Source organism: Eulemur rufifrons, chromosome 28 (genome assembly GCF_041146395.1).
Source record: "Eulemur rufifrons isolate Redbay chromosome 28, OSU_ERuf_1, whole genome shotgun sequence".
NCBI classification, from domain to species: domain Eukaryota; kingdom Metazoa; phylum Chordata; class Mammalia; order Primates; family Lemuridae; genus Eulemur; species Eulemur rufifrons.
In genome coordinates, this window is record NC_091010.1 from 4698505 (window position 1) to 4724472 (window position 25968).

A 25968-nucleotide genomic window follows, 5' to 3' on the forward strand; every position below is an offset into this window, starting at 1 on the left:
CCAACAGTGTATGAGATGTTTCTGGAATATGTTAACTTATGAAGCTACTACAGTTTGGCCTGGCACACAGTGGGTGTTCAGTGAACACTTGCTGAATGAACTCAACAACTATGCCCTGGGGAGACTGAGCCTCTAAAACAGAGATTATCAAACTTGTTGGTCTCAGGACCCCTTATACTCTTCAAAATTACTGAGGCTCCCAAAGAGCTTTTCTTTATATGAGTTATGTCTCTCAATCTTTATTATAATAGAACATTTTAAAACACAAGAACACATTCCATTAGGGTCTGAAAGAAGATGCTATCTTGCATGTTGCTTAGCTCTGAAAACTCCAGTGTGAGCTTGTAAGAGAATGAGAATGAGAAAGGCAAATAATGTCTTAGTATTATTAGGAAACTGTTTCAAACTTGCCCCCTTCTACTTTCAGAAGGCCCTGAATCAAACTTTAAAAATTGGTGGCCTAAAACTTTAGCCAGAAACTAAACTGTAATCAGCCAAAAGAAAAAAACTTATAAAAATATGGTCCAACTTTGCCAAAAGGGAGCCATGTAGCAAACAATGCCCACGGATCCGTCAGGACTCAAGGGAGGCTACGTGGTGTTCTGAGGCAGAGAAGGCTGTCGCCACCAGATGCCACACAGCTCCTCCAATTCCTTTGCTTCCACACAAATCTTCCAGTCCTATTTTTTTGTCACATGAAAATAAGCACCTTGTTTTGGGATAGTTGTTTTCTTCAGTATAAATTAAGACATTCACATTTTGCCTTATACATACTGCATAAGGCTAAGTAACCTGAGTCTGTCACTGGTTAACTCTGGATTCAGAAACAAAAGAGAAGCAAACCCTGGTCTTGACAACCACATCCAGATCTGTCCCCTTGGAGCAAAAGTGGGTCAGCAAGCCTCCCTCGTAAGGCTGTATCTACATCTGACACATGACATCCTGCTGTATCTCACTCCTTGCTAATGGCAACAATAACTGGAAAACATTCAAGAGATCTAGGAGGGTCAATGCTCAAATTCACTAACATCTGCTTGCCAAACATTAGAACAGCAATAATCTTAAGTGCTCACTAAACATGTACAGTCTGACTTCTACCCAGGAATATTTGATTAACCAGAGGTACATAATGTTCATGGTATCTGAATAAAATTACACAGAGCTCTGAGTCTACAGGACACCAGCCTTCAGCAACTGCAGGAGCCCAGAGAACCTGGCTGGCTACAGGGAGGAGGTACCCATGCTCCAAGCTTCCACTGTCTTCTCACTGGGGTAAGTGCTGCCCATCATGGGTTTGCTCAAAAAACTGTGTCCCCTGGACCAAGTCCAATTCCTAGGGTTAAATGAGAAGGCTTCCCTCAGGGCAAAATAACATCATGTCTGGGTACTGCCCTTTTTGCACCACAATCCTCCCCTGAGAGGCATCAGCAGAGGCTCCAGAAAGCCCAACCCCTACGATTAGCCTAGCCTAGGTCAATTCCTGGTAGCTAAAGAAATTCTAGTTGGACTGAGTGGGTTCAAGCCTCCTCAAGGAATCCCAACCTGCTTCTGAATGATTTTAGGCCAAAGTACTCACTAGAATGGCCGGAGCAAACACAGCCTCACTGCTGACAGGCGCCTGCAACTGGGCGCCTTGAGAGCCATCACTGTCAGCAACTAAGGCTGCCTTTCATTGTCTATCTCAAGTACTGGACTTCCCAAGGAGGTGACAAACTATCTGCTACAGTTTAGCCCCATCCTACTGGCTCCTTTCCTCCTTTCACATCCTGCTGTAAGTGGCCTCTTCTGAGCCACGCCTTCCCTGAGCAGCCCTTCTAACTTGGATTCCTTGTAATTCTCTACCTCAGCTCCTTGTCCGTCCCTTCGCAGGAATTCTCTCCATCTGAGGTATTGTGTGAAGGTCTGTTTACTTCTCTCTGCTGTTTGGTACAGCATTTAAAGCACAATGTCTGGCACACAGCCGAGTGCTGAACAAATGTGAACTCGTGCAATCCTCATAAATGCTGCACTGGGCCCCCATATCTCCCCAAATTACAGGCCGAGCACACATCTTGCCAAGAGCTAAGACAGCCCACAGGAAGCGGGCAGTGGTGGCACAGGACACAACACCCCTGGACAGGCAGTCACCTCACCTCACCTGAGTCTACACTGAAGCCATGCACAGTACCTTGCTACATGCATCCTCCTCACCAACCCACATTCGAGGGCTTCCTGGCACCCCAAACTGAAGGCCCCCTGACAGGCAGAGGTTCCATAGCAGAGAGGGGAAGGGGCTTGCCTGGTCCCTATCCCTCCCTTTTCTCTACCACACAGCCTCCCAAGTCCCCCTCTTCATCAGAGCTCTATCTAACAAAGGGCCATCCGAACCAGTGAGGGGGTGACAATGAGTTTAGGTGATATACCAAAGAACATATTTCTTAGTAGTTACATTTTCACATTAGAAAACTAACCGATCAAAATATAGAGGAGGAGCTTGATTCTGACTAGAGGCACCTGGTACTTGCCTCCTCTATAAAGAAGAACTGAAACAGCGAGCAAATAATCACACTTTGAATAGATCATCTAAAAGAGAACACTGGAATTCAACAGAGAAGTGACAGAAAACATCTAAAGCAAAGAGGAGTGAAGCAAGGCTGCCTGCTTGGCTGGGATCAGCTGGGAGCTGAAGAGGCTCTGCAATGCAGGGAAAGGGTAAGTGAGTGATTCCAGTGGTCCATCCCAGACTCCTGCAGTTGTAGCCATAGGAGAGCACTAGACTCTCACAGGCCCTGAGACTAACATAGGGAGCTGCCTGGAAACCATGGCAGGCGCTGCTCCAGAGAGGGAGCCCACGTGGGGCCCCACACTCCTCAAGGCCTAAGCAGCTACAGCAAGGTGCCATATTGAGAGCCCAGTTCTCACCAGACTGTATCCTGCTGGAGGCCCAAACGGCCTCTGAATCTCCACATTCCTGGAGGTCCCACTGTGACATTCCCCACCTGCAGCCACTGGCTGCTGCTGCCAGGGATGAAGTGCAAATCATTGGCAATGATCCCATCGAGCCCAACAACAAAGCCGCTGCACATTTTCACACACCCCAAGGACAAACTCCCCCAACCATGGCTGCTGCCACACTAGGCTGCTGTGCCAGGGCCAAAGCACAAGCAAAGTGTGCATTCCCCAGCCACTTGCACACAGCTCTGCCAGCAACCCTGCCCTCCCTAGTAACAGGGCTGCAGTGCAGCCACTGCTGACCCACCTGATCATTCTGACGTGGGCCTGGGGATCACCCCACCCCTGGCTACCGCAGCTTGCACTGCGGGGCCTGAAGACAGGTCCACCTAGCCTAGTCCACCATCCCCCATGCCCAAACACACTGTCCAGGGGCCTGGGGACCACACAGCCTGTCCAGTATTACTGGCATCTGAACACCCTACCCAGGGGCCTGAAGACAGGCCCATCCAACCTGCCATTACCACCACAGTTGGCACTCACTTGCTCATGGCACATGTGGCCATGGGGACTGGCCTGCTCAGCCCATCACTGCCAACACCAGCATGGACTGCTTGGGAGCCAGAGGGTTGTCCTGCCACTGCTTCTGCTATTGCCCACACCACATCCACTGCCCGGGGGCCCAAGAATTCACTCAGGCACCTGGCCTACCACTGCCACTATCAGCACCCAAGCAAGCTGCCTAGAGACGGAAGAATCAGCCTGCCTGGACCCACTAACACCAGTGCCAATGTACCTCTGCCCTGTGGCCCTGTCTATACAGGCATACTCAGCCTGCCACTGACACCACTGGGGCATGACAGGCCAACCTGGTGTCCTTGTCCCCAGCAAAACTTAACCACAGCCTCCACTAACAATCAAACCCTAAGCCACCAAGGAAATCCCAGCCATAAGTGATGTTGTTTACAACCAAAGAAATCATATGGAGACTACATTGCTGCATGCACCCAGAATCAAATCCAAAGTGCCCTACGCAACCAACACCATAGATGCATCTTCAGGAAAAATCCCCCTACAAAAGCAAATTTAAAAAATCAGAAAAAGAGACTGTTATATGAGATGCGCAGATATCAATGTAAGGAAAAAGAAACATGAAAAAGCAAGGAAAAAGAAACATTAAAAAGCAAGGAAATAAGAAACCTCCAGAGGAACAAACACAATAATTCTCCAGCAACAGATTCCAGTCAAAAAGAAATTTATGATATCCCAGAAAAAGAATTCAAAATAATAATATTAAAGAAGCTCGGTGGGATACAAGAGAATATAGAAAAACAATACAAAGAAATCAGAAAAATGATTAAGGATATAAATAAGAAATTTACCAAAGAAGTAAATGCCATAAAAAAAGAATCAAACAAATTCTGGAACTGAATAATTCATTAAATGAAACATAAAATACATTTGAAAGCTTCAATAGACTAGATTCTGTCTTCAGAACTTGGAGATAGGTCTTTTGAAATAATCCACTCAGATAAAAATAAAGAAAAAAGAATAAAAAAGAATAAGCAAAGCTTATGTGACATATGGGACACCATAAAGAAACCTAATATTCAAATTTTTGTGTCCCAGAGGGTGAAGAGAAAACAAAAGGGACAGAAAACCTATTTAACAAAATAATAGCTGCAAACTTACCAAATCTGGTGAGAGATTTAAACATTTAGATACAAAAACCTCAGAGATCCCCAAACAGATACAATTCAAAAAGGTCTTCTCCATGGCACATTATGGTTAAACTGTCAAAAGCCAAAGGCAGTGAGAATTCTAAAAACAGAAGAGAAAAGCATCTAGTCACTTATAAGAGAACCTGCATCAGGCTAATAGTGGATTTCTCACCAGAAATCTTACAGGCCAGGAGAACAATGGAATGATATATTCAGAGTGCTGAAAGAAAAAAATGTCAGACAAGTATACTCTACCCAGCAAAGTTATTACTCAGAAGGAGAAATAAAGTCTTTCTCAGATAAGCAAAAGCTGAGGGAGTTCACTACCACTAGACCAGCCCTATAAGAAATGCTTAAGGGAATCCTACACCCGGAAGTGAAAGGACCATATCTACCGTCATAAAAACACGTGAAAGCATAAAACTCACAGGTAAAGCAAACACACAAATAAGGAAACATTTCTATAATGTTACCATTATAGAAAACCACCAAACCACAACGAGAGAAAAAGAAAGGAACAAACGATATACAAAACAACCAGAAATCATTTAATAAAATGACAGGAATAAGCCCTCATATACCAATAATAACCTTGAATGTAAACAAATTAAACTTTCCACTTAAAAGATACAGACTGGCTGAATGGGTAAAAAAAAAAAATGACCCAATTAATTATATGCTGACTAAATGAAATTCATCTCACCCGTAAAGACTAAGTCTTTTTTTCATATAGACTAAAAGTAAAGGAATGTAAAAAGATATTCCATGCAATCAAAAATCAAAAGCAAGCAGGAATAGCATACTTATATCAGATAAAACAGACTTTAAGTCAAAAATAACAAAAAGAGACAAAGAAGGTCATTATAATAAAGGGATCAATTTAGCAAATGGGTATAACAATTCTAAACACGTATGTATCCAACACTGGTGCAACCAGATATATTATCAGATCTAAAGGGAGAGATAGACTCCAATACAATAATAGTTAGGGATTCTATATGCCACTCCCAGCATTAGACAGATCACCTAGACAGGAAATTAATAAAGAAACATTAGATTTAAACTGCACATTTGGCCAGATGGACCTAACAGATATTTACGGAACATTTCATCCAACAGCTAGAGAATACATATTCTTGTCATCAGCACACATTCTCCACGATAGACTACATATATGTTAGAACACAAAACAAGTCTCAACGTATTTTAAAAAGTCTAATCATATCAAGTATCTTCTCAGAGCACAATGATATAAAAGTAGAAATCAATAAAAAGAGGAACTTTGGAAACTACAAATACATGGAAATTAATCAGCATGTTCTTGAATGACTATTGAGTCAAGGAAGAAATTAAGGACAAAATCAAAAAGTGTCTTGAAACAAATGAAAATGGAAACACAACATACCAAAACCTATGGGATATAGTAAAAGCAGTGCTAAGAGGGAAGTTTATGGCACTAAATGCCTACATAAAAAAAGTAGAAAGATTTCAAATAAACAATCTAATGATGTACTTCAAGGATCTAGAAAAGCAGGAATAAACCAAACCCAAAATTAGAGGAAAGAAATAACAAAGATCGAAGCAGAACTAAATGAAATAGAGACTAATAAAACATAAACAATCAACAAAATGAAAAGCTGGTTTGAAAACCAAAAAAACAATAAACCTCTATCTAGACTAACTCCCCAAAAGGCCCAAATAAACAAAAGCAGAAATGTAAAAGGATACATTACAACTGATAATCACAGAAATACAAAAGATCATCAGAAACTATTATGAACAACTATACACTAACAAACTGAAAAACTTAGAGGAAATAGATAAATTCCTGGACACAAACAACCTACCAAGACTGAATAATGAAGAAATAGAACACCTGACCAGACTGATGATGAGTAAAGGAACTGAATCAGTTAAAAAAAAAAAAAAAAAGTCATCAATAAAGAAAAGCCCAAGACCAGATAGCTTTACTGCCAAATTGTACCAAACTTTCAAACAACTAACACCAATTCTCCTTAAATCATTTCAGAAAATTGAAGAGGACGGAATTCTCCCTAATGCATTCTATGAGGACGGAATTACCCTAATAGCAAAACCAGGTAAGAATGCAACAAAAAAGATGACTACAGACCAATATCCCTAATGAACACAGATACAAAAATCCTCAACAAAATACTAACAAATGAAATCCAACAGCACATCAAAAATATAATACACCATGATCAAGTGGTATTTATCCCAGGGATGCAAGGATGGTTCAACATATGCAAATCAATAAATCTGATACATCACATCAATAGAATGAAGGACAAAAACCAAATGATAATCTCAATAGAAAAAGAAAAAGCATTTGATAAAATTCAACATTCTTTCATGATAAAAACTCTCCACTAGCCATACAACAAACATACCTCAACATAATAAAGGCCATATAAGACAAATCCACAGCTAACATCATATTGAATGGGGAAAAGCTGAAACCCTTTCCTCTAAGAACTAGAATAAAACAAATACGCCCACTTTCAATACTCCTATTCAACATAGTACTAGAAGTCCTACCCAGAGCGATCAGACAAGAAAAAGAAATAAAAGGAATCCAAATTGGAAAATGAGAAGTTAAACTGTTCCCCTTTGCAAATGATACCATCTCTCACCACCAAAAACCTCTTAGATCTGATAAATAAATTCAGTAAGGTTGCAGCATATAAAAATCAACAAAAAAAAATCAGTAGCATTTCAATATTCCAATGATGAACTAGCTGAGAAAGAAATCAAGGAGGCAATCCCATTTATGATAGCTACCAAAAAAAAAAAAAAACCAAAAAACCTAGGAATAAATTTAATCAAGGAGGTGAAAGACCTCTACAAGGAAAACTCTAAGACACTGATAAAAGAAATTGAAGGCCAGGCCCGGTGGCTCACGCCTGTAATCCTAGCACTCTGGGAGGCTGAGGCAGGAGGATTGCTTGAGCTCAGGAGTTTGAGACCAGCCTGAGCAAGAGTGAGACCCCATCTCTACTAAAATAGAAAGAAATTAGCTGGACAACTAAAAATATATAGAAAAAATTAGCCAGGCATGGTGGTGCATGCCTGTAGTTCCAGCTATTTGGGAGGCGGAGGAAGAAGGAGTTTGAGGTTGCTGTGAGCTAGGCTGACGCCACGACACTCTAGCAGGGGCAACAGAGTGAGACTCTGTCTCAAAAAAAAAAAAAAAAGTGATTGAAGAGGACACAAATGGAAAGACATTCCATGCTCATGTATCAGAAGAATTAATATCATTAAAATGACCATACTGCCTAAAGCAATCTACAGAGCCAATGCAATCTCTATCAAAGTACCAAAGTCATTTTTCACAAATAGAAAAAACAATCCTAAAATTCATATGGAACCAAAAAAGAGCCCAAAATAAAATAGCCAAAGCAATCTGGAGCAAAAAGAAGAAAGCTGAAGGCATCACATTACCTGACTTCAAAATATATTACAAGGTTATCATAACCAAAACAGTATGGTATTGGTGTTGGTATAAAAACAGACACATACACCACAGGCCAGAATAGAGAACTGAGAAATAAATCCACATATTTACAACCAACTGATTTTTGACAAAGGCACCAATAACATACATTGGATACCCTCTTCAATAAATGGTGCTGGGAAAATTGGATCTCCATATGAAGAAGAATGAAATTGGACCCCTATTTCTCACCATTATACAAAAGTCAACTCAAGGTGGATTAAAGACTTATATGTAATACCCAAAATTATAAAAATACTGGAAGGAAACATAGGGAATAAACTTTGGGACATTAAGCAAAATTTTATGGCTAAGACCCCAAAAGCACAGGCAACAAAACAAAAATAGACAAATAGGACTACATTACACTAAAAAGCTTCTGCACAGCATAGGAAACAATCAACAGAGTGAAGAGATAACCTGTTCAATGGGAGAAAATATCTGCAAACTACTTATCCAACAAAGGACTAATATCCAGAATACACAAGGAACTCAAACAACTCAACAGTAAAAAAACAAACAATAATCCCATTAAAAAGTGGGCAAAGGATAAAAGGATATGAATAAACATTTCTCAAAAAAAGATATACAAATGGCCAATGACTATAAGAAAAAATGCTCAATGTTACTAATCATCAGGGAAACGCAAATCAAAATCACTATGAAATATCATCTTACCCCAGTTAGAATGGCTACTATAAAAAACACAAAAAAATAACAGATGCCAGAGAGGTTGCAGAGAAAAGGCAACTCTTATACACTGTTGGTGAGAATGTAAATTAGTACAGCCACTATGCAAAACAGTATGGAAATTCCTCAAAAAACTAAAAACAGAACTCCCATATGATCCAGCAATCTCACTACTGAGTACTTATCCCAAGGAAAAGAAATCAGTACATAAAAGGGATACCTGCACTTCCATGTTTATTGCAGCATTATTTAAAGTAGCCAAGGTATGGAATCAACCTAAGTGTCCACCAATGGACTAATAGATAAAGAAAATGTGATGTATATATACACAATAGAACACTATTAATCCATAAAAAATAATGAAATCATGTCATTTGCAACAACACAATGGAACTGGAGGTCATCATGTTAAGTGAAATAAGCCAGGCACAGAAAGACAAATATTACATGCTCCCCATCCATATGTGGGAGCTAAAAATGTTGATCTCATGGAGAAAGAGGCTGAGAAGGGTGTGGGAAGGTGGAAGGGGGAGTAAAGAAAGGTCGGTGAATGGGTACAAACATACAGTTAGATAGAAGGAATAGTTCTAATGTTCGATAACAGAGTAAGGTGACTACAATTAACAATGTATTATATATTTCAAAATAATTAGAAGAGAGGCCTTGAAATATTCCCAACACATAGAAATGATAAATAGTTGAGGTAATGGACACCCCAAGTACCCTGACTTGATGATCATTATAGTCTATGCATGTAACAAAGTATCACATGTACCTCATCAATATGTACAAATATGTATCAATTTTTTTTAAAGGATAAAAGAAAATTAACCAAACATGCGATTTCACATATTATTCAATGATACAAAATTTTGAATTGGTTCTAGAAAATGATGAAGCAAACAGCAGCACTAGAAGCACATGGGGTGAGGGTCAGGTGTGGGTTGGGGGCCTTGGTAACATGGCTCCAGGACAGCACTGCTGGCCCACAAGATCAAGGACCCCTCACCAAGGTGAAGATCAGGGCAAAGTTGCACAGGGGCTGCATTCCAGTGCCCATCTTTCCATGAGCATGTCTGCTGTAGGATTCAAACTACTCAACAGCTTTTCCAGGCACTCAGTCAACAAAACAGATCTTTTCCCAGGGGGGCAATTCTGCTACTTCTAAAAATATAAGATTCTCTACGCTACAATATCATTATAAACTGTGATAGGTTCTATAAATAAAAAGAACACAAAACCAAAATGAGTGATGTAATTTAGCTTATTAAGGAAAGGGTGTCAAGGGAAAGCCCCTCTAATGAAGCTAAGACCTGGAGAAGAAACAAGAGTTAGGAGTTAGCATTCATGCAAACAAGGGGTCGGAGCGGGGAGACCTCCCAGTTAAAGAGAACAGGATATGCAAAGGTGCACAGGCAGGCAGGAAGTTAGCTTTAGAGTCATCAAGGTGGTCACTGGACCTACATCATGATGACCACGGGGACACTGCACTAGATGAGGATCCAAGTGAGCAGGGCCAGATCACTTTAAATCTGACAGGTCAAGGTAGTGCAATGAGATGCACTAAAGACTTGAAAGGAGAAGCATTAGGACTCCATTTACTGGCTGCTGTGCGGAGGATGATATGCCAGGTTGCCAGAAAGTAGGCACATTCTTGGGAAGCCACTGCAGGAGTTGAGGAGGACTGGGCCAGGGAGGTGGCTGCGATGAAGAAGACGGGACAATGGGCTGGGTATCAAGCATCCAGCACACCACCACTCAAACACTCAATCCTTAGGTACCGAAAACCACCAGGAGTACATTGTATCCTTGGCTCTGCAGGGTTTTAGGGGTACACAAGACATGGCTCTAAGCTCATGGGGCTTCATGTCGGGTAAAGAGGCAACAGAAAAAAATTCAATAAAAAACCCGGCAGTGATAAGTGTTATGTTGAAAATAAAGCAGGAAAAGGTGACTGGGGACCACTTAGGTGGTTAGGATGCACCACTAAAAAGGGGTGAGAGATTTCATGAAATCTTGCCCCTGTAAGAGAGGCTCAACAAATGATATCCATTAACATCATTGTATTAATGCAAAATAAGTACTGGGTGAAGACTTTGCCAGCAGAATTGCTTAAATACCTCAGTATACTTCTTTTTGTTGGTTTCTTATGAGGCATAGTCTTGCTCTGCCACCCTGGGTAGAGCACAGTGGCGTCATCATAGCTCACTGCAACCTCAAATTTCTGGGCTCAAGTGATCCTCCTGCCTCAGCTTCGTGGGAACCTGGGAGTACAGGCACAGGCCACTGAGCCCGCCTAATTTTTTCTATTTTTAGTAGAGATGGGGTCTTGCTCTTGCTCAGGCTTGTCTCAAATTCCTGACCTCAAGCAATCCTCCCGCCTTGGCCTCCCAGAGCTCTAGGATTACAGGTATGAGCCACTATGCCCAGCCCCAATATACTTCTTTTATTAACTTTCTAAGTGTATCAACTGCAGCTGCCCATTTTAAAGACAGGCAAGCCACTGCAGACCTAGCAGCCTATTGTATATCTTGCCTAACCTACCTGCTTCCTTCTTTGAAAGTGGAGCCTGGTTTCTGAAATCAGTATGAAATATAAGAGGTTCCAATAAACACTGAAACTCAATTACTTTGTAATAAAATCTAGATGGGATACTACGAGGCAGATTAAAGGCTTACTTTTACCTCTTGTCAATCTCTAACTTCATGCCAGCAAAAGATAAAGCATAAAGCAGACTGCAGATGACTGACTCATGTGCTGAACCCAGCTGGAGCTAAAAGTACACAGAAATGTCTCCTGACAGAAACAATGGGTCTTTAGGGAGCATAAAACACGTCCATGTTCTAACCTCCTTTCCTTGTACCTTTTATCTCAAGGGTATGAAGCATCTACTTAAATATGTCAGCTACACTGAAGATACGGTTTTACATGTCATTGCCTAACGGTGTCCTCAAACAGCAGGTTCATAAATACTGCAATAGGAAACTGCACTCTCAACAACAGTTATCTTCCCCAGGGATCTCTTCCCACTCTCCCCAGTCTGAACTGGTTAGTCTCAATGAACTGGTTCACTCTAACAACTTTATATAGCTTGCTAACTTTCCTAGCACTTTGCAACAAAATTTCATGCTGATGGGTTCTTGGGGAAGTTCTTCTGAGCAATCAGAGGTTCTAACAGCACACTCCACTTCCGAGATTCTATGAGGCCAGTAAGTGTCTAGGAACTCACTGGACACAGTAAGTGGCCACACACAAAGAGCATACAATAAAAATGTGTGCAAGAAGAAAGAAAAAAGTATACAGTTCTTCCCCTAATCAGCAATAAATAATATAGCTACCAGTAAGGACTGTCCCCTGTAGCCCAATCAACCTAAGATCAACGGGATTTGACAAAGTTTGACACCAGTCAGGTTTGTTGGCTCATTGTAATAAGGAAGCTGCCCCATATGGTTCTGGCAAACATTAACCCTAAGACTTACAATAACCCTGAAGGTTGTATTATTACCCTGATTTTACTCATCAGGAAACTGAAGCTCAGAGAAGTGTCCTTCCTCAAAGTCACATAGCTAGTAAACAATGGCCCATGTAACTGCAAAACCCTTACAAAGCAACTCAGAATTCCCACACTCTAAAGAGAAACCCATAACTTTTCCTCTAGACATTTTAAGCTAATGTTTTACAAACATTTTTTAACTATAGGAAGACCAGCTCCTTTGAAAGGTGGTAGGGCAAAACTGCATACTTTATCCAAACAGTAATGATATACCACTGCAAAATTCAAGAGCTCCAGCATTCCTGGCTAAACAGACAGCAAAAGAAAAGAAATGGAGGCTGGACACAAAAAAGCATACAATGAAAGGCATTCATATTTTTCTTTTTACACAAAATTAACACATTAACTGCCACATGAGTTGTATTTAACTCACACTAGTTTTGAGCCCAGGGCCTCCTCAAGCACATGTAACTCACACGTCTCTTTACCTTGGGAGCTGTATGGTGTGCAGGCAACTCACGCTGCCATGCTGTAGCATAATGTTATGTGATGTGTGGCCCCCTGGGGAAAACCCTGCAATTGGTTCTTGAAAATCTTACTTGTTGATGTTCTTACTGTTACAATTGACAATTTAATTGCATATAACTCATGCACAGAAAATAAAAAATAACAAATTTTTCATTAAATTAGAAAGGATCATTTTGTTTTCTAAGTTTTTATTCTATATTCATAATAAAACACTAGGGCCCCAAGGAAAACAATTTTTTTCTAGTGTGGCAATGTGTTAAGTGGAAGAACGAGATGATTCAATTACAAATATGCCTAAGAACAGATCAACTAATGTCTTAGAGGATTTGCTAGATTTTACTTAGCATTTCCTTTCTGGTCTTTTAGAGAAAGGCTAACTCTCTGAGCCAATTGTCAGCAAAAGAATCTTGAAACCCACCTATGAGCTGTAAGCCCCTGCTTCGAGAGGTCCCACCTTTTCGTGCCCAACCAATGTGTAATTCCCACGTATTGATTTATGACCTTATCTGTAACCCCTGTCTCCCTGAAATGTATAAAACCAAACTGTAACCCAGCCACAGCGAGTCCACTTGCTCAAGGCCTCTTGGGTGTGGCTCCGGGTCATGGTCCTCAAATTTGACTCAGAATAAACTTCTTTCAAATAAAAAAAAAAAAAAAAAAAAAGTAAGGTAACCTGAATGAAACCATCTGTGTAGTTAGTAATCTAAAATGGCATATAATGTAACTTTACTTCAGAGTATCCAGGAGGCCTGAGATAACAGGCCTTGTTCAAATCTTCCTGTCAGGATCTGTGTCATGTCTGGCCACATGCCGAAGACATGGAGAGAAAGCCCACACCTGCAAGGAAACTGCATGCCCATACTTGTATGGCCAAGGCATTGGCCAGAGTCCACGTCTGGGCTGAAAGAGGAGCACTGCCTGAGAGCAAGCTTACTGCATGGGAGATACTCTGCTGGCTTCCGGGTCACAGCCAATGTGCTCCTGGGACCACACCACCGGTGTGGCAGATGCTGTTAGATGGTTGGGTCACTCCTCCAACCCTCCTTTTCCCAGCTGCCTTCTAGCTAAAGGCAGCCTGTGATCCAGCTCTGGATAGTGAGATGTAAGCAGAAGTCAGGCAGCTGGGCAGCCATGGCCAACATGCCTGCAGGTCCAGCTGTCTCTATAAGACAGCATGCCAAGTATGAGGAAGACATAAGGAAGGTGGCTCAAAAAATAAAGAGAGCTTGGATCCCTGGCAACATCTGTGAGCAACTCCCTGGAGCAACTACCTCCAGACACCTTGTCATCTGAACCATGTAAATCAATAATTATTTAAGTCACTATAATTGGCTTTTTGGTGCTTGTAGTCAAATACGATCCTAACTGAAATGACAGACTCTGATGACTGAGATTTCTTCTCCCATAAAGTATATGATTTACTTGGGGGGGGGGGGGAATGAAGCTTTCTCCTGTAAGTCACTTCCCCCTACACACACTCAAAACTGCCTTACTAGAAAAAATAACTGCTACACATCTTGTATAGTCCCAGAGCAGATTACAAAAATTTAACAAGAACTTTATGTCTTTAAAAGAAAAGAGTATAAACACAAGTAAGGTATAAGATACAAAAACCCCAAGGTAATAAATAACTCTACCTTAGAAATGTTGCTTGAATGACTCATGGAATGTCCCAAAGTCTTCTCATGCTGCAAGAAAGCCAAACAAGTGTTAAGTATCAAGCTTTGATTAAAATATGCAAAAAACAAGTAAATGATCATAGCAATCCTACTGAAAAATCATTCCCTGAACTAGAATTTGCTAAGCACAAACTACCATATACTACATGTGTGCAGCTAGGTACTAGACACTGGAGAACTGGGAAAAATGAATAAAACAATAGTCCCTGCCCTAAAAGAACTTAACAAGTTATCAGGAAAAAAAAAAAAAAAAAAACAAGAGTTTTAACTGTCAAAATAAGATGGTGATAAATGTCTTAAGACACATCTCAGGTAGAGGTTCAGAGACGAGAAACTGTATGTTCAGTTGCATGTGACGGAGCCCATGTTATGAGGAGCCGCTGTGGGATAGGGAAGAAGAAGGCGGCACAGCTGACCCCCCTGGGTTGTCTGGCTATCACAGTGCTCAGTTTTCAACAGGACATCGCACAGCTCACACCTTCTCCCTCAAGCTAGTTTCTCCTCCTGGAGCAAAGAAATCTGGGAGTGAAGCTAGCCTCCTCCCTCTCACGCACCTCCACATTCATTCACAAAGTCTTGTATCAAATTCTTCCTCCTTCATGTTTCTCAATCTCAAATCTCATTTCCATTTTTATCGTCAATGCTGTAGTTTAGCTTCTCCTCACTTCTCATCTAGAATTTTTGAATACCTTCCTAGCTGGTGTTTCTGCCTTTAAGTTGACCTTCCTGATACAAAATTGTTATGGACTAAACTGTGTGTCCCCCTCAGCCCCACAAAAATTCATGTGTTGAAGTCCTAACCCCCCCGTACCTCACAATGTGACTGTATTTGGAGATAGGGGCTTTAAAGAGGTAATTAAGTTTAAATGAGGTCTTCGGGCTAGACCCTAATCCCATAATCCCAATGATTGGTGTCCTCATAAGAAGAGAATAGGACACAGACAAACACAGATGGAAGACAACATGAACACAGAGGTAAAAGACAGCCACCTACAAGCCAAAGAGAAACCAGCCCTGCTGGCACCTTGATCTCAGGCTGCCAGCCTCCAGACTGTGAGAAAATAAATTTCTGTTCTTTAAGTCATCTGGTGTGTGGTACTTTGTTATGGCAATCTTAGCAAACAAAAACAATAATCTGCCATGCTTTCACTTTTTTTTTTTTTAAAGTGAACAGTGCAAACATAAATCTGATTTTTAAAAATAAGAAAGTAACTTTTCCTGAATCCACTCATTCTTTCTCTAAACCCAAGTAAGTAAAAAAAAAAAAAAAAACCTGCAAAAACAAACAAACAAATAAAAAAACAAAACACATTACCAAAGGAAGAGAAGATCTTATTCGTATCTTTAAAATGATCTGTCTTCAGTTCGCATGTCGTGCCCTAACCATGGGGAAGGCTGAGATGTAATTAGCAGGTAAAATCCCTTGGTCAATCAGAAGTACAAAAGAGCTAGCAGATTGCTTAAAAACTCCTTTGCAGAAGAGCTAATTCCATTCCATCAAGCCTCTCCTTAAAGGAAGCTAGCTATCAAGACAGTCTGAACTTTTGCTTCCCTTCAACTCACCAAATTACAGACTGCCTTCACTTTTGTACACTCGGTTTGTGAACACTCAGTATCCCTAAAATGCTGATGAAGAAACATTTCCAGATCTCTCAGCAGTGGCCTGCCAGCCAGCACTTCTATGCTGGCAAAGTTGTCTTCTTTGTCTTCACAGCAATGTGCTTGTGCAATTTTTTGATTATTTTTATTATATTCATCCCTTTTTTTAATATGTCTAAATGGAAATAGTAGTTCAGGTTTCTTAAGAGTAATACAATACAGACACCACTACTAAGTGTTCAGCCTCAATGGACTGTTTCTTGGTCTTAAGCCAGTCAATGAGTTAGTTATACAGGAAACGAACCAAATTATAAAGTATGCTCAAAGTGTCAGGGGTACGTCACCAAAAGAATGTTTCTAATAGACCAATTTTAATTAGGAATTTCATTCAGTCATGTCATTCACGTATTCGCTCCCTAGGAATGGAGACCCTCTGTCCATAGAACAAGCAATCTACAAACGATTTAAGTTTCAATCACTAGTGAAGAATATATTATGGATAAATAAGCTTCCAGGTGACTCCCATAACCCTGGCTGGTCCCCAGACCACAGTTTGAAGTGCAAATTTCATTCTAAATCTGGAACCAGAATAATCCATAAAGGCTATGACTCACGACTTTTTTTAAGAGACGGGGTCTCAATATGTTGCCCTGGCTAGAGTACAATGGCTATTCACAAGCCACCATCACCTCAGCCTTGGGCTCAAGCAATCCTCCTGCCTCAGATTCCTGAGTAGCTAGGACTATAGGCATGCCTGGCTTATGACTCATTTTATAAAAAGCAAATCATGACTATTTTAAAAGTACATTCCTGTGTAAAAGATGGCAGTGAACACACAATTGAGTTAATACAAATAAATCAATCCGGAAACATACTGATATATAGATTGGGAAACAATGAGTCTGAGGGTGTGAGGCAGCAAAGTTTTGTTAATTGTAAGAAGTTATAAAATCACAAAGACAAAAAGAATCTCGCATGAAGAATAAGGGGCATTTCACAATTTAATCAGTCCTATCAATGATGTTTTGCAAGTCCATGTGTGGCCCCAATAGAACGTACCCTGGGGGTAGAACAAAGAGGCAGAACCCACATAGAACAAACACACCCTGGAAAGAAGCAGCCAAGAATTATCAAGCAGACAATGAGGTGAAATGCCTAAGCAAGTTTTTGGGATTCTGTATAAAAGAATCAAACAACAGAACTTCATGTGGGTGTTTCCCTGAAACTCTGACCAGGACCAGTCATTAAAAAAACAAAACAAAACAAAACAAATCTATGGGCAAGAAACATTGCTAACTTCCTACTCAACATCCATGCCCCTTTATCTCCACCTACAGAACCCTGACTTTGTTCTGAACAGCAAGGGCCCAGCTTTAAAAGTTCTCACTTTCCCAGATCACTTTGCAATTAAGGAAAAATATGTAGAAAAGTTCTTTGTAAAGAAACTAACTAGAGGTTTTCTGGGAAAACATTTTGCTTTCCTGATATAGCCACTGCCCATTTCTCCTCCTCCATCTAGCCTGGAAAATAGATGTAATACCAGGAAGTACAGCAGTTCACCCCAAGACCACGAAAAAGAAAAATATATACCAGAAATCTGAAACTTGTGGTCGCATGACCCCTTTACACTATAAAAAAATTATTAAGCACCCCTAATATGTCTATTATAAAATAGATATAAGTATCAATTCATTTAGCACTAATAATAAACTCAGTTAATATCAATATTTCTATGAAAGATAACTATTTTCCCAAACATAAAAATAAGTGAACAGAGTGATATTGTTTTACATTTTTGTAAAGCTCATTAACATCTAATTAATAGAAGACAGCTGGATTCTTATATCTGCCTACATAGTCAATCTCTTTTGATATGCTGCTTTTGTAGGGACCCACCCTGGAGTTGATATAAAGATTATTTTAAGCTCAAGACATTTGAGATTCAACATATGCAGAAAGAAGCCCTTCCCATTCTTCCCTTATCTGACTAAAGGCAGAAACTTCTGGCAAATTTAGGCTGCCATAAATTCCCTCTTCAAGGGTTTACTCCCAGGAAGGAGACCTAGAGTAAGCCTATCACAATTCCCCTCTCCAGGGGAGTTTTATGGCCAAGAGGAAGGAAAGACCACTCCTATCTGCAAAAACAAACATCACAAGCTTTTTTTTTTTTTTTTTTTTTTCCTTTTTTCTTTCTAATAAAGAGAACCCAAATACCAGTGTTTGTTGTCCAGCCCAGAAAGTCCAGACGGCCAGGGCTGGCACTGTGCCCAGATACACCCCCACTTGTGTACCACCATCCTTTGAGCATAGCAAACAACGTGTCCCCTGACAAATGGCTCCAAAGCCTCTGTTTTGCAAGAACTGGCCCACTGAAGCACCATGGAAAGTGATTTCACCCCTTCCTGCTTCCTTCAGCTCTTTGGTCAACTTATTTAAAAATATGTGTCTCTCCCCCAACTTTTTTTCATTTCTGATTCTATTTTGGCCAATTATTCCTGCTCAGTGATGTTTGTAATATGGAAAAATTCGCAAATTAAACATGGCACAATAGGGAAATCATTATAACAAACCACAGGTCTGTGACAACCGTTATCACTTCTTTTATCTATCATTTTTCCTTGTTACAAAAGCAGCACACAGTCACTGTAGAAAAAGCAGAACAGGGAGATAACAAGCTTCCCTAAGACTAGCACTGTTGGCCCCTTGGGGAATGACCCTTCAGAGTAGCAACTGAAAGCAAACTTAAAGGGAAATCCAGCCATTTCTGGAAGACTGATAATAGACTCAATTTCTACGAAGGTTTTCAGAAAGGACTGCAAAACTGCTTTGTGGCCTACCTGGATGACAAATGTCCCCAAGCCTCTGACAGCTTCAGAACAAAAGCTGCCTAAGCCAAATGGGCCAGGTGCTAAGAAGTGACCCACTGTCCTGGAGGGAGAAAAGAAGTCCATGTCCTAGGTCCCACCGCAGGAGGGCTTTTCTTCCCTCCCTGTTCAAGGTAGTGGCAGAGCCAAGCTCCTCCCTGTCACTTGGAGATGCGCTGTCACTTGCCCACCAGGCAGCAGTGGAGTGTTCTAGGCAACAGCAGAAGCTCCATGGCCTCCTCACTAGAAGTCCAGAAGGCTCAGGTGGAGTCTGACCATTCCCTGTCTGGGTCCACCTGGCTGGCATTCACAAGGGGCCCACTAGACCAATCACTGGCAGTACAGGAGTGCCACTCACCAGCCCAAGCCAGAGGCTAGGAGGTAGCGACCACTAGGACCAAAGCCCCGAGGGCCCTTCAGCTGATCTGTGGCACCTGCATCTGCAGCCACAGGCACGCTTGGGACTTTTCTGTCTCCTTTCTAGCACTTGTCAAGGTCTGGATTCATCTTATTTGTGGCTTCTCAATATTAGTGCCTAAAAGGTGGCTAAGATAGCCCTCCAGGCGCCTTCCCTGATGCCCTAAGGCTGCTAAGCTGAGCTCACAAGGCCCTCCCTACTCCCTTCCCCCACCATTAGGTATATCTCTCCAGGTTATCATTGTCCAACCCCTAAGCCCCTGAGAGCAGGGGCCATCTCTGTTTGGTCTCCCACTGTAGCCCCAGGGATGCAGCACAGTGCCTGGACCAGAGCTGGGACACGAGGAACATTTGCTGAGTGAACAAGCACATCAGAAAATGAAGAAAGAAATGGAGACTAGGGAGACCTCAGTCCAAATCAGCCATTCACTACTCTTGACATGGCTTTGTGTCTTCACCTGAAATCCTCGGAACAAAGGTGCCTACTTTAAGTAATTGTTGGAAAGATTAAGCAAGAGGAGGTAGGTGAGCTGTTCACAGTCTCTAGCAAGGATTCCTACTGTGCTAAATAAAGCAGGCCTGCCCCTTCATCGCACAGTCCCTCCAAGTCAGAGTTCAAGGCTGGGGTCCCTGGGGGAAAGTGGGGCTGACTCCTGCTGCTCCCAGTGTAATTCCTACCAGGCTTCAACTTTGACGGTGGGTGAGCCGGCCTCTGGAGGAGGCCCACTGGGCCTGGCTGAAAGACTGTGCACCCTCCCCAGGGATGGCAACATCACCACCACGGCTGAACCTGGTCCCTATACCAGATGCTCCTTCGGGCTTTGGCCAATGACCCAGAGAACTCTCTAGACAGAGACTTCCCCAACCTTACTTTTCGGATGCAGGCACCTACCTTCAGGGGGTCACAAAGGTTGTGCCCAGGTTCCCTGTAGAGTTATCAATCAAAGGAGCTCAGCATGAGGCAGGATGGGATATGCACATGCCTCTTGCTCTTCCATTGTCCTTTGATAGGTACACAGAAAGAAGGGGTCGGGCTCCCATATATCACATCTTAAGCCTACTGAAGCTTTGCTCTTTGGCATGTTTCTATTAGATCAAGTACCAATGGTAGCTGAATGTTTTCCCAGGAGGACCCAAGATCTGGGGCTTCTCTCTAAGGGTTCTCACACCCACAAAAACCAGTCTTAAGGCAAGGCACTGCCCAGCTACCAACCATTCACTGCGCCCCACTCCCACCCCAATACACACACAAGCACACACACAGGGGAGATCAGGGAGGAGACAAATATCTTCACCAAGAGCCTACAGGAACCTAGCTGCTAAAGCCATCAATGCCTCTGGAAAACCTCTATATACTGTTGTCCTTCTGCCCACAAGTTGGAAGAAGTCAGCATTTTAAAAAGAGAATTCCATAAGGCACAAGCAGTCTCCCCCAGGGGTCAGAGAGAAGAAACATAAGAAGCAGAGGTGTCCATGGGGAGTGTCAGCAAAGTCACAGAGTTCTGAAAGATCAGTGTTGGCAGGATCCTTTGAGACCATGAAGTCCCCTCCTCTCACTGGACAGAGGGAAAACTGGAACCCAGAGAGAGGAGGGGACTGGCCAAGAGCCACACAGTGGGTTAGTGGGGGAGCAAGGCCTAGAGATCATATCTCTTATTCCCCAGGGCCAGCTGACTTGCTGCTGCTTCAGGTGGTTACCAACCCACCGAGGACCTAAGCTACCCTCATCTTAAGTGTGTGTAAGGAAAGAGGAATCAAACCTGAATAACTAAGATCCCAGACACAGAACTTTGGAAGCTAAGCCCCCTCCTCCAGCCTCCTGCCATCACCAGCCTCAGAAACACTAGCTCCCTCCCATTCCAAGAGCCTGGAGGGGACGGGAAGGCATTTTCCCATCCAAGGCTCTAAAAATGTGGGAGGGAGAAAAGAAGGCAGGAGAGCTGGGCTATGGTAGGGACTTGACCTGCCATTGCTGACTTAGAAGACAAAGGGGCCACTAGCCCAGGAATGCTGGCAGCCTCTGGAAGCTGAGAACAACCATCACCACCACCCAAACAGCCAACATGGAACTGAATCATGCCAGCAACCCGAATTCTTGCAGAAGCAGATTCAACCGCAGAACCTCCAGAAAGGAGCCCTGCCCACACCTTTATGTCAGCCTTTGAGACTCTACGCAGAGGACCAGTTGAGCCACACTGTACCTGATGTCTGACCTACAGAACTGTGAGATGATGCATTTGTGTTTTATGCCCTGAGTTTATGGTAATTTGTTATGGCAGCAATAAAAATAGGATACACTAAGAAATTAGCATTGATATGTTATGAAATAGACTGCAAACCTGATTAAAAAAAAAAAAAAAAAGAATGTGGGAGTGATCAGGGGTGACTAGCAAAGTCCAATTCTTTGCCACTACAACCGGTGGCAAAGCTTCCCAAGAGAGGGAAACCTGTTGAGAATCTCAGTCCAGGAACGGTATTCCCAAAGTGGCACAAGAAAGGCAGGCCGGGACACATGACTGCCTCAGAAGGACTCCAAGGACACTAGGGAGGTGACACGTGGCCGTGGCAGCCCACTCCACTGGCCTGTCCAGAGTTCACCACCACCAGGTGCAAACCACTGGGGAAGCTGGACCAGGGCCAACAATTTTGGCCAGTCTCCTCACTGACACACCACAAGCTTTCTTATTTCCAATTTGTTCTCCTAGAAACCCATTTGTCTTTCCTAAAGAAGCCCATGTTCTTACCATAAAAGCCTTTTCTCTTTCCTCCTTTTCCCTATGTATATAGGTCTCTAACCACGTAGCAAGCAACTTCTTTGTGACCTCCTGTATGCATATGAATAAGCGTTTTTTCTCCTATTTGTCTGTCTTTTGCCAGTTTGATTAACAGGCCACCGGCCATGAACCTAGGAGAGCAGAGCAAAGCTTTTTCCTCCCCAACACTATGATTGAAATAAATGAAAAAAATCTGGCTTTATACAGTTACGTAGTTTAAAAAGGAAGTATATTTTAATAACTATTTCAAAGAATTGTGGATGTTACTCTTTGTACTACACAAAAACTCAGCAAGTGATTAGCTGCAATGTGGACTCTGAAATGGTATCAATGTGCTTTTAGTACTGTTACATTCAAAATCAACCGGCCCATCTTATACTTTTAATTGATCTCTTAACTATTCATGATTTGATAACATCACACCTTGGCAATGTAGAAATTACTGGCTCACTCATTTACATGAATCTTCCAAATGTCAACACATTTCCTTACACACTATCAAAAAAAATCATGCTCAATATAGCTATCAATCTCATCAGAAAGGTCTTTAATTAATGAAAAGTAGCCAAGCTCAAAGTGACTGATATAAATTTCTAAAATTCTAATTTTTGCTTAGAAATCTCAAATTTTATCATTGGTAACAAAGATTATTTGCTTTCCTCAAAGTGAAAAATTCATTTTTGAGACAAATTCTGCCCATATCAGAATAACTAGAGTTTGTCATTCTTTCAAGTAAAAATTGTATAGATCTTCCTTAGTTTATGGTGGGGTTACATCCCTATAAACCCATCATAAGTTTAAAATATTTTAAGTTGAAAATGCACTTAATACACCTAACATACCAAACATCACAGCTGAGCCTAGCTTACCTTAAATATGCTCAGAACATTTACATTTGCCTACCGTTGGGCAAAATCATCTAACACAAAGCCTATTTTATAATAAAGTATTTAGTATTTTATGTAATTTATTAAATATTGTACTGGAAGAGAAAATCAGAATGGCCATATGGGTACTTGAAGTACAGTTTCTACTGAATGCATATTGCTTTTGCACCACTGTAACATTGTAAAACCATAAGCCGAACTACTATAAATCAGGGACTGTCTGCATGTAGAAGTTCAAGCCCAAAGGTGTTGTCAAAAACAATGGCATTTTAACAGTAAGCAATGAAGAAGAGGGTAGTAGCTCCATGAGGGCAACAAGCTGAACTGCAAACCAAGCCGAAGTGTACGACACCAGGGAAAAAGACAGCTAAAAAGAGAACTCCTGGGGGTAGAAGAAACTTCAAACCCTAGCCTTCAAGACCACCGCTGCAAAGGGATCCAAATTTATTTGGATCAGCATGTTACGCCCCAGGGAAGTGTCAAAAAGAACAGAGCAATCAGGTCAGCCAGCAATTAGCAGACACCAAAAGTTGGATGTGATACCAACAGAGACAGAAAACTTAACAGAGAGGTCAGGGAAAGAGACAGTCAAAAAGAGCACTGCTAAAAATGGTCACCCCAGCTTGAGAGTATGCATGTCCAGGGATGTACTCCCTGAGAAGCAACACAGAGGCTACACGTTGTGAACAGACTTCACTACCGTAGTAAAGCCAAGTCATTAAACAAATAAACAAAAACAACCCCCAGGAGATGCAGGGATGAAACAATGAAAATTCAGAACAAAATAATTGCAACACATGCAGAGAAATAGGACTATTTGATCCATACGTAGGAAAAAGTGGCAGGTAACAGAAAGTAAGGCCCAGACATTAGACTTAGCACACAAAGGCTTCAAAGTAGCCACTATAAATATGTTCATAGTACTGAAAGTGAAGCTATACTTAAAAAGCAAATGAAAATATGATGACAACGTCTTATTAATTAGACAACAGCAATAAAATGATAGAAAATGTAAAAAATGAACATGGAAAATGTAGGAATGAGAAGTACAATAATTGAAATGAAAAATTCACTATGGACACTTATAGCAGATTTGAGCTGGCAGCAGAAGGAATATGTAAACCTGAAGATGCACCTTTGGAAATTACACAAATCTGAAGAACAAAGGGTAAAAGGAAAAAAAAAAAGAAACAGGCATTTAGAGAAATGTGGTTTTTGATTAAGTGCTCCAACATATAATAATATATAATGGGAGTACTAGGAGGAAAAGAGAGAGAAAAATAACCAAAATAAAAATGGCTAAAAACTTTTAAAATTTGAAACATTACACATCCAAGAAGCTGGATAAAATTGTAGTAAAGGCAAAGGGATCCACATCCAGACACATCAAATTAAAACATTGAAAATACTGAAAAATCAGGAGAGAAATGACTCATCATGTGTAAGGGAACCCCAAAAAGATTATCAGCTGGTTTCTCCCCAGAAACCATAGAGGCCAGAGACAATGGGAGGACACAAAGAACTAAACAGAAAAAAAAATGTCAACCAAGATAATCATATTCAGCAAAACTACCTTCAAAAATGAAGACAGGCCAGGAGCAATGGCTCATGCCTATAATCCCAGCTACTCAGCAGGCTAAGGCAGGAGGACTGCTTAAGGCCAGGATTTAAAGACCAGCCTGGGCAACATAGCGAGACCCATAGTTTGTTAAATGTTTTCCACTAATTCTTATTCATGATAGTGCTGAAAGTTCTAGCCATCAAAATAAGAAAAATAAAGGAAATAAAAGGCATGTGTATCAGAATGAAAGACATAAAACTCTCTTTTTGCAAATGACACGACTGCCTATGTAAAAAAAAACCCCAAGGAATCAGCAACAACAAACTACTAGAATAAGTGAGTTCAGTAAAGTCACAAGATATATAAAAAAGAACTCAAAATTGCTATTGGAGTGGCTATACCACCAAAAAAACTGAAGTATTTAGGTGCACATCTAGTGAAAGAGGACCTGAATGCTGAAACTGCAAAATACCGATAGAAGATGATCTAAACAAATGGAAAGACATACTGCTCATGGAATGAAAAATTCAACATAGGAAAGCTGACAATGCTTCCCTAAATTGACAAACAGGTTTAACACAATTCCTATCAAAAACAAAATTCCAGCAAGTTGTCTTTTCTTTTTTAGATACAAGCTTATTCTACATTTATATGGATATGCAAAGGAACTAGAATACCTAAAACAATCTTGTAAAATAGTAATAAACTGGGAAGAATCTGTCTGTGCAATTTCAAGAATTATTATATAGCCACAGTAATCAAGACTGTGTGGCATTAGTGGAGAAACAGACACAAACATCAACGGAACAGGACAGAGAATCCAGAAATCAAAACACATGATATGCCCAACTGATTTTTAAGAAAGCAATTAAATAAAGGAAAGAGAAGAATTTTCAACAAATGATGCTGGGGCAATTGGACAATAAGCAAAAAAATGAACCTTAACTTGAGTCTCAAACCTCATACAAAAATTAATTCAAAATAACTCATGGACTTCAATGTATAACCTAAAACAAGAAAACTTACAAAAAATAAGAAAAAGATCTTTAGGATGTAGGGCTAGGCAAAGCATTCTTACACCAGACACCTAAAACATGATCCATTTAAAAGATTAATGAATTAAACATCATCAAAATTAAAACTTTTGCTCCATGAAAGACCCTGTTAAGGGGGGCAGGGAATAAAAGCTTCAGATTAGGACAAAGTATTTGCAAACCAAGTATCCAACAAAGGAAAAGTATCCAAACCATATAAAGAATTCTTAAAATGCAGCAGTAAAAAATGAAAAATCCAATTAGAAAATGGGCAAA

General features: G+C 41.1%; 1 protein-coding gene across 2 annotated transcripts in view; it reads right to left on the reverse strand.

Moving 5' to 3' along the window:
• Positions 1 to 25968, reverse strand: part of MARCHF8 (membrane associated ring-CH-type finger 8) — a 136514-nt gene that overhangs the window by 17270 nt on the left and 93276 nt on the right. For both annotated transcript variants that reach the window (XM_069459819.1, XM_069459818.1), the window contains exon 3: positions 14515 to 14565. In XM_069459819.1, the coding sequence (XP_069315920.1) occupies positions 14515 to 14565 (51 nt within the window). The remainder of the gene's footprint in view (positions 1 to 14514; positions 14566 to 25968) is intronic.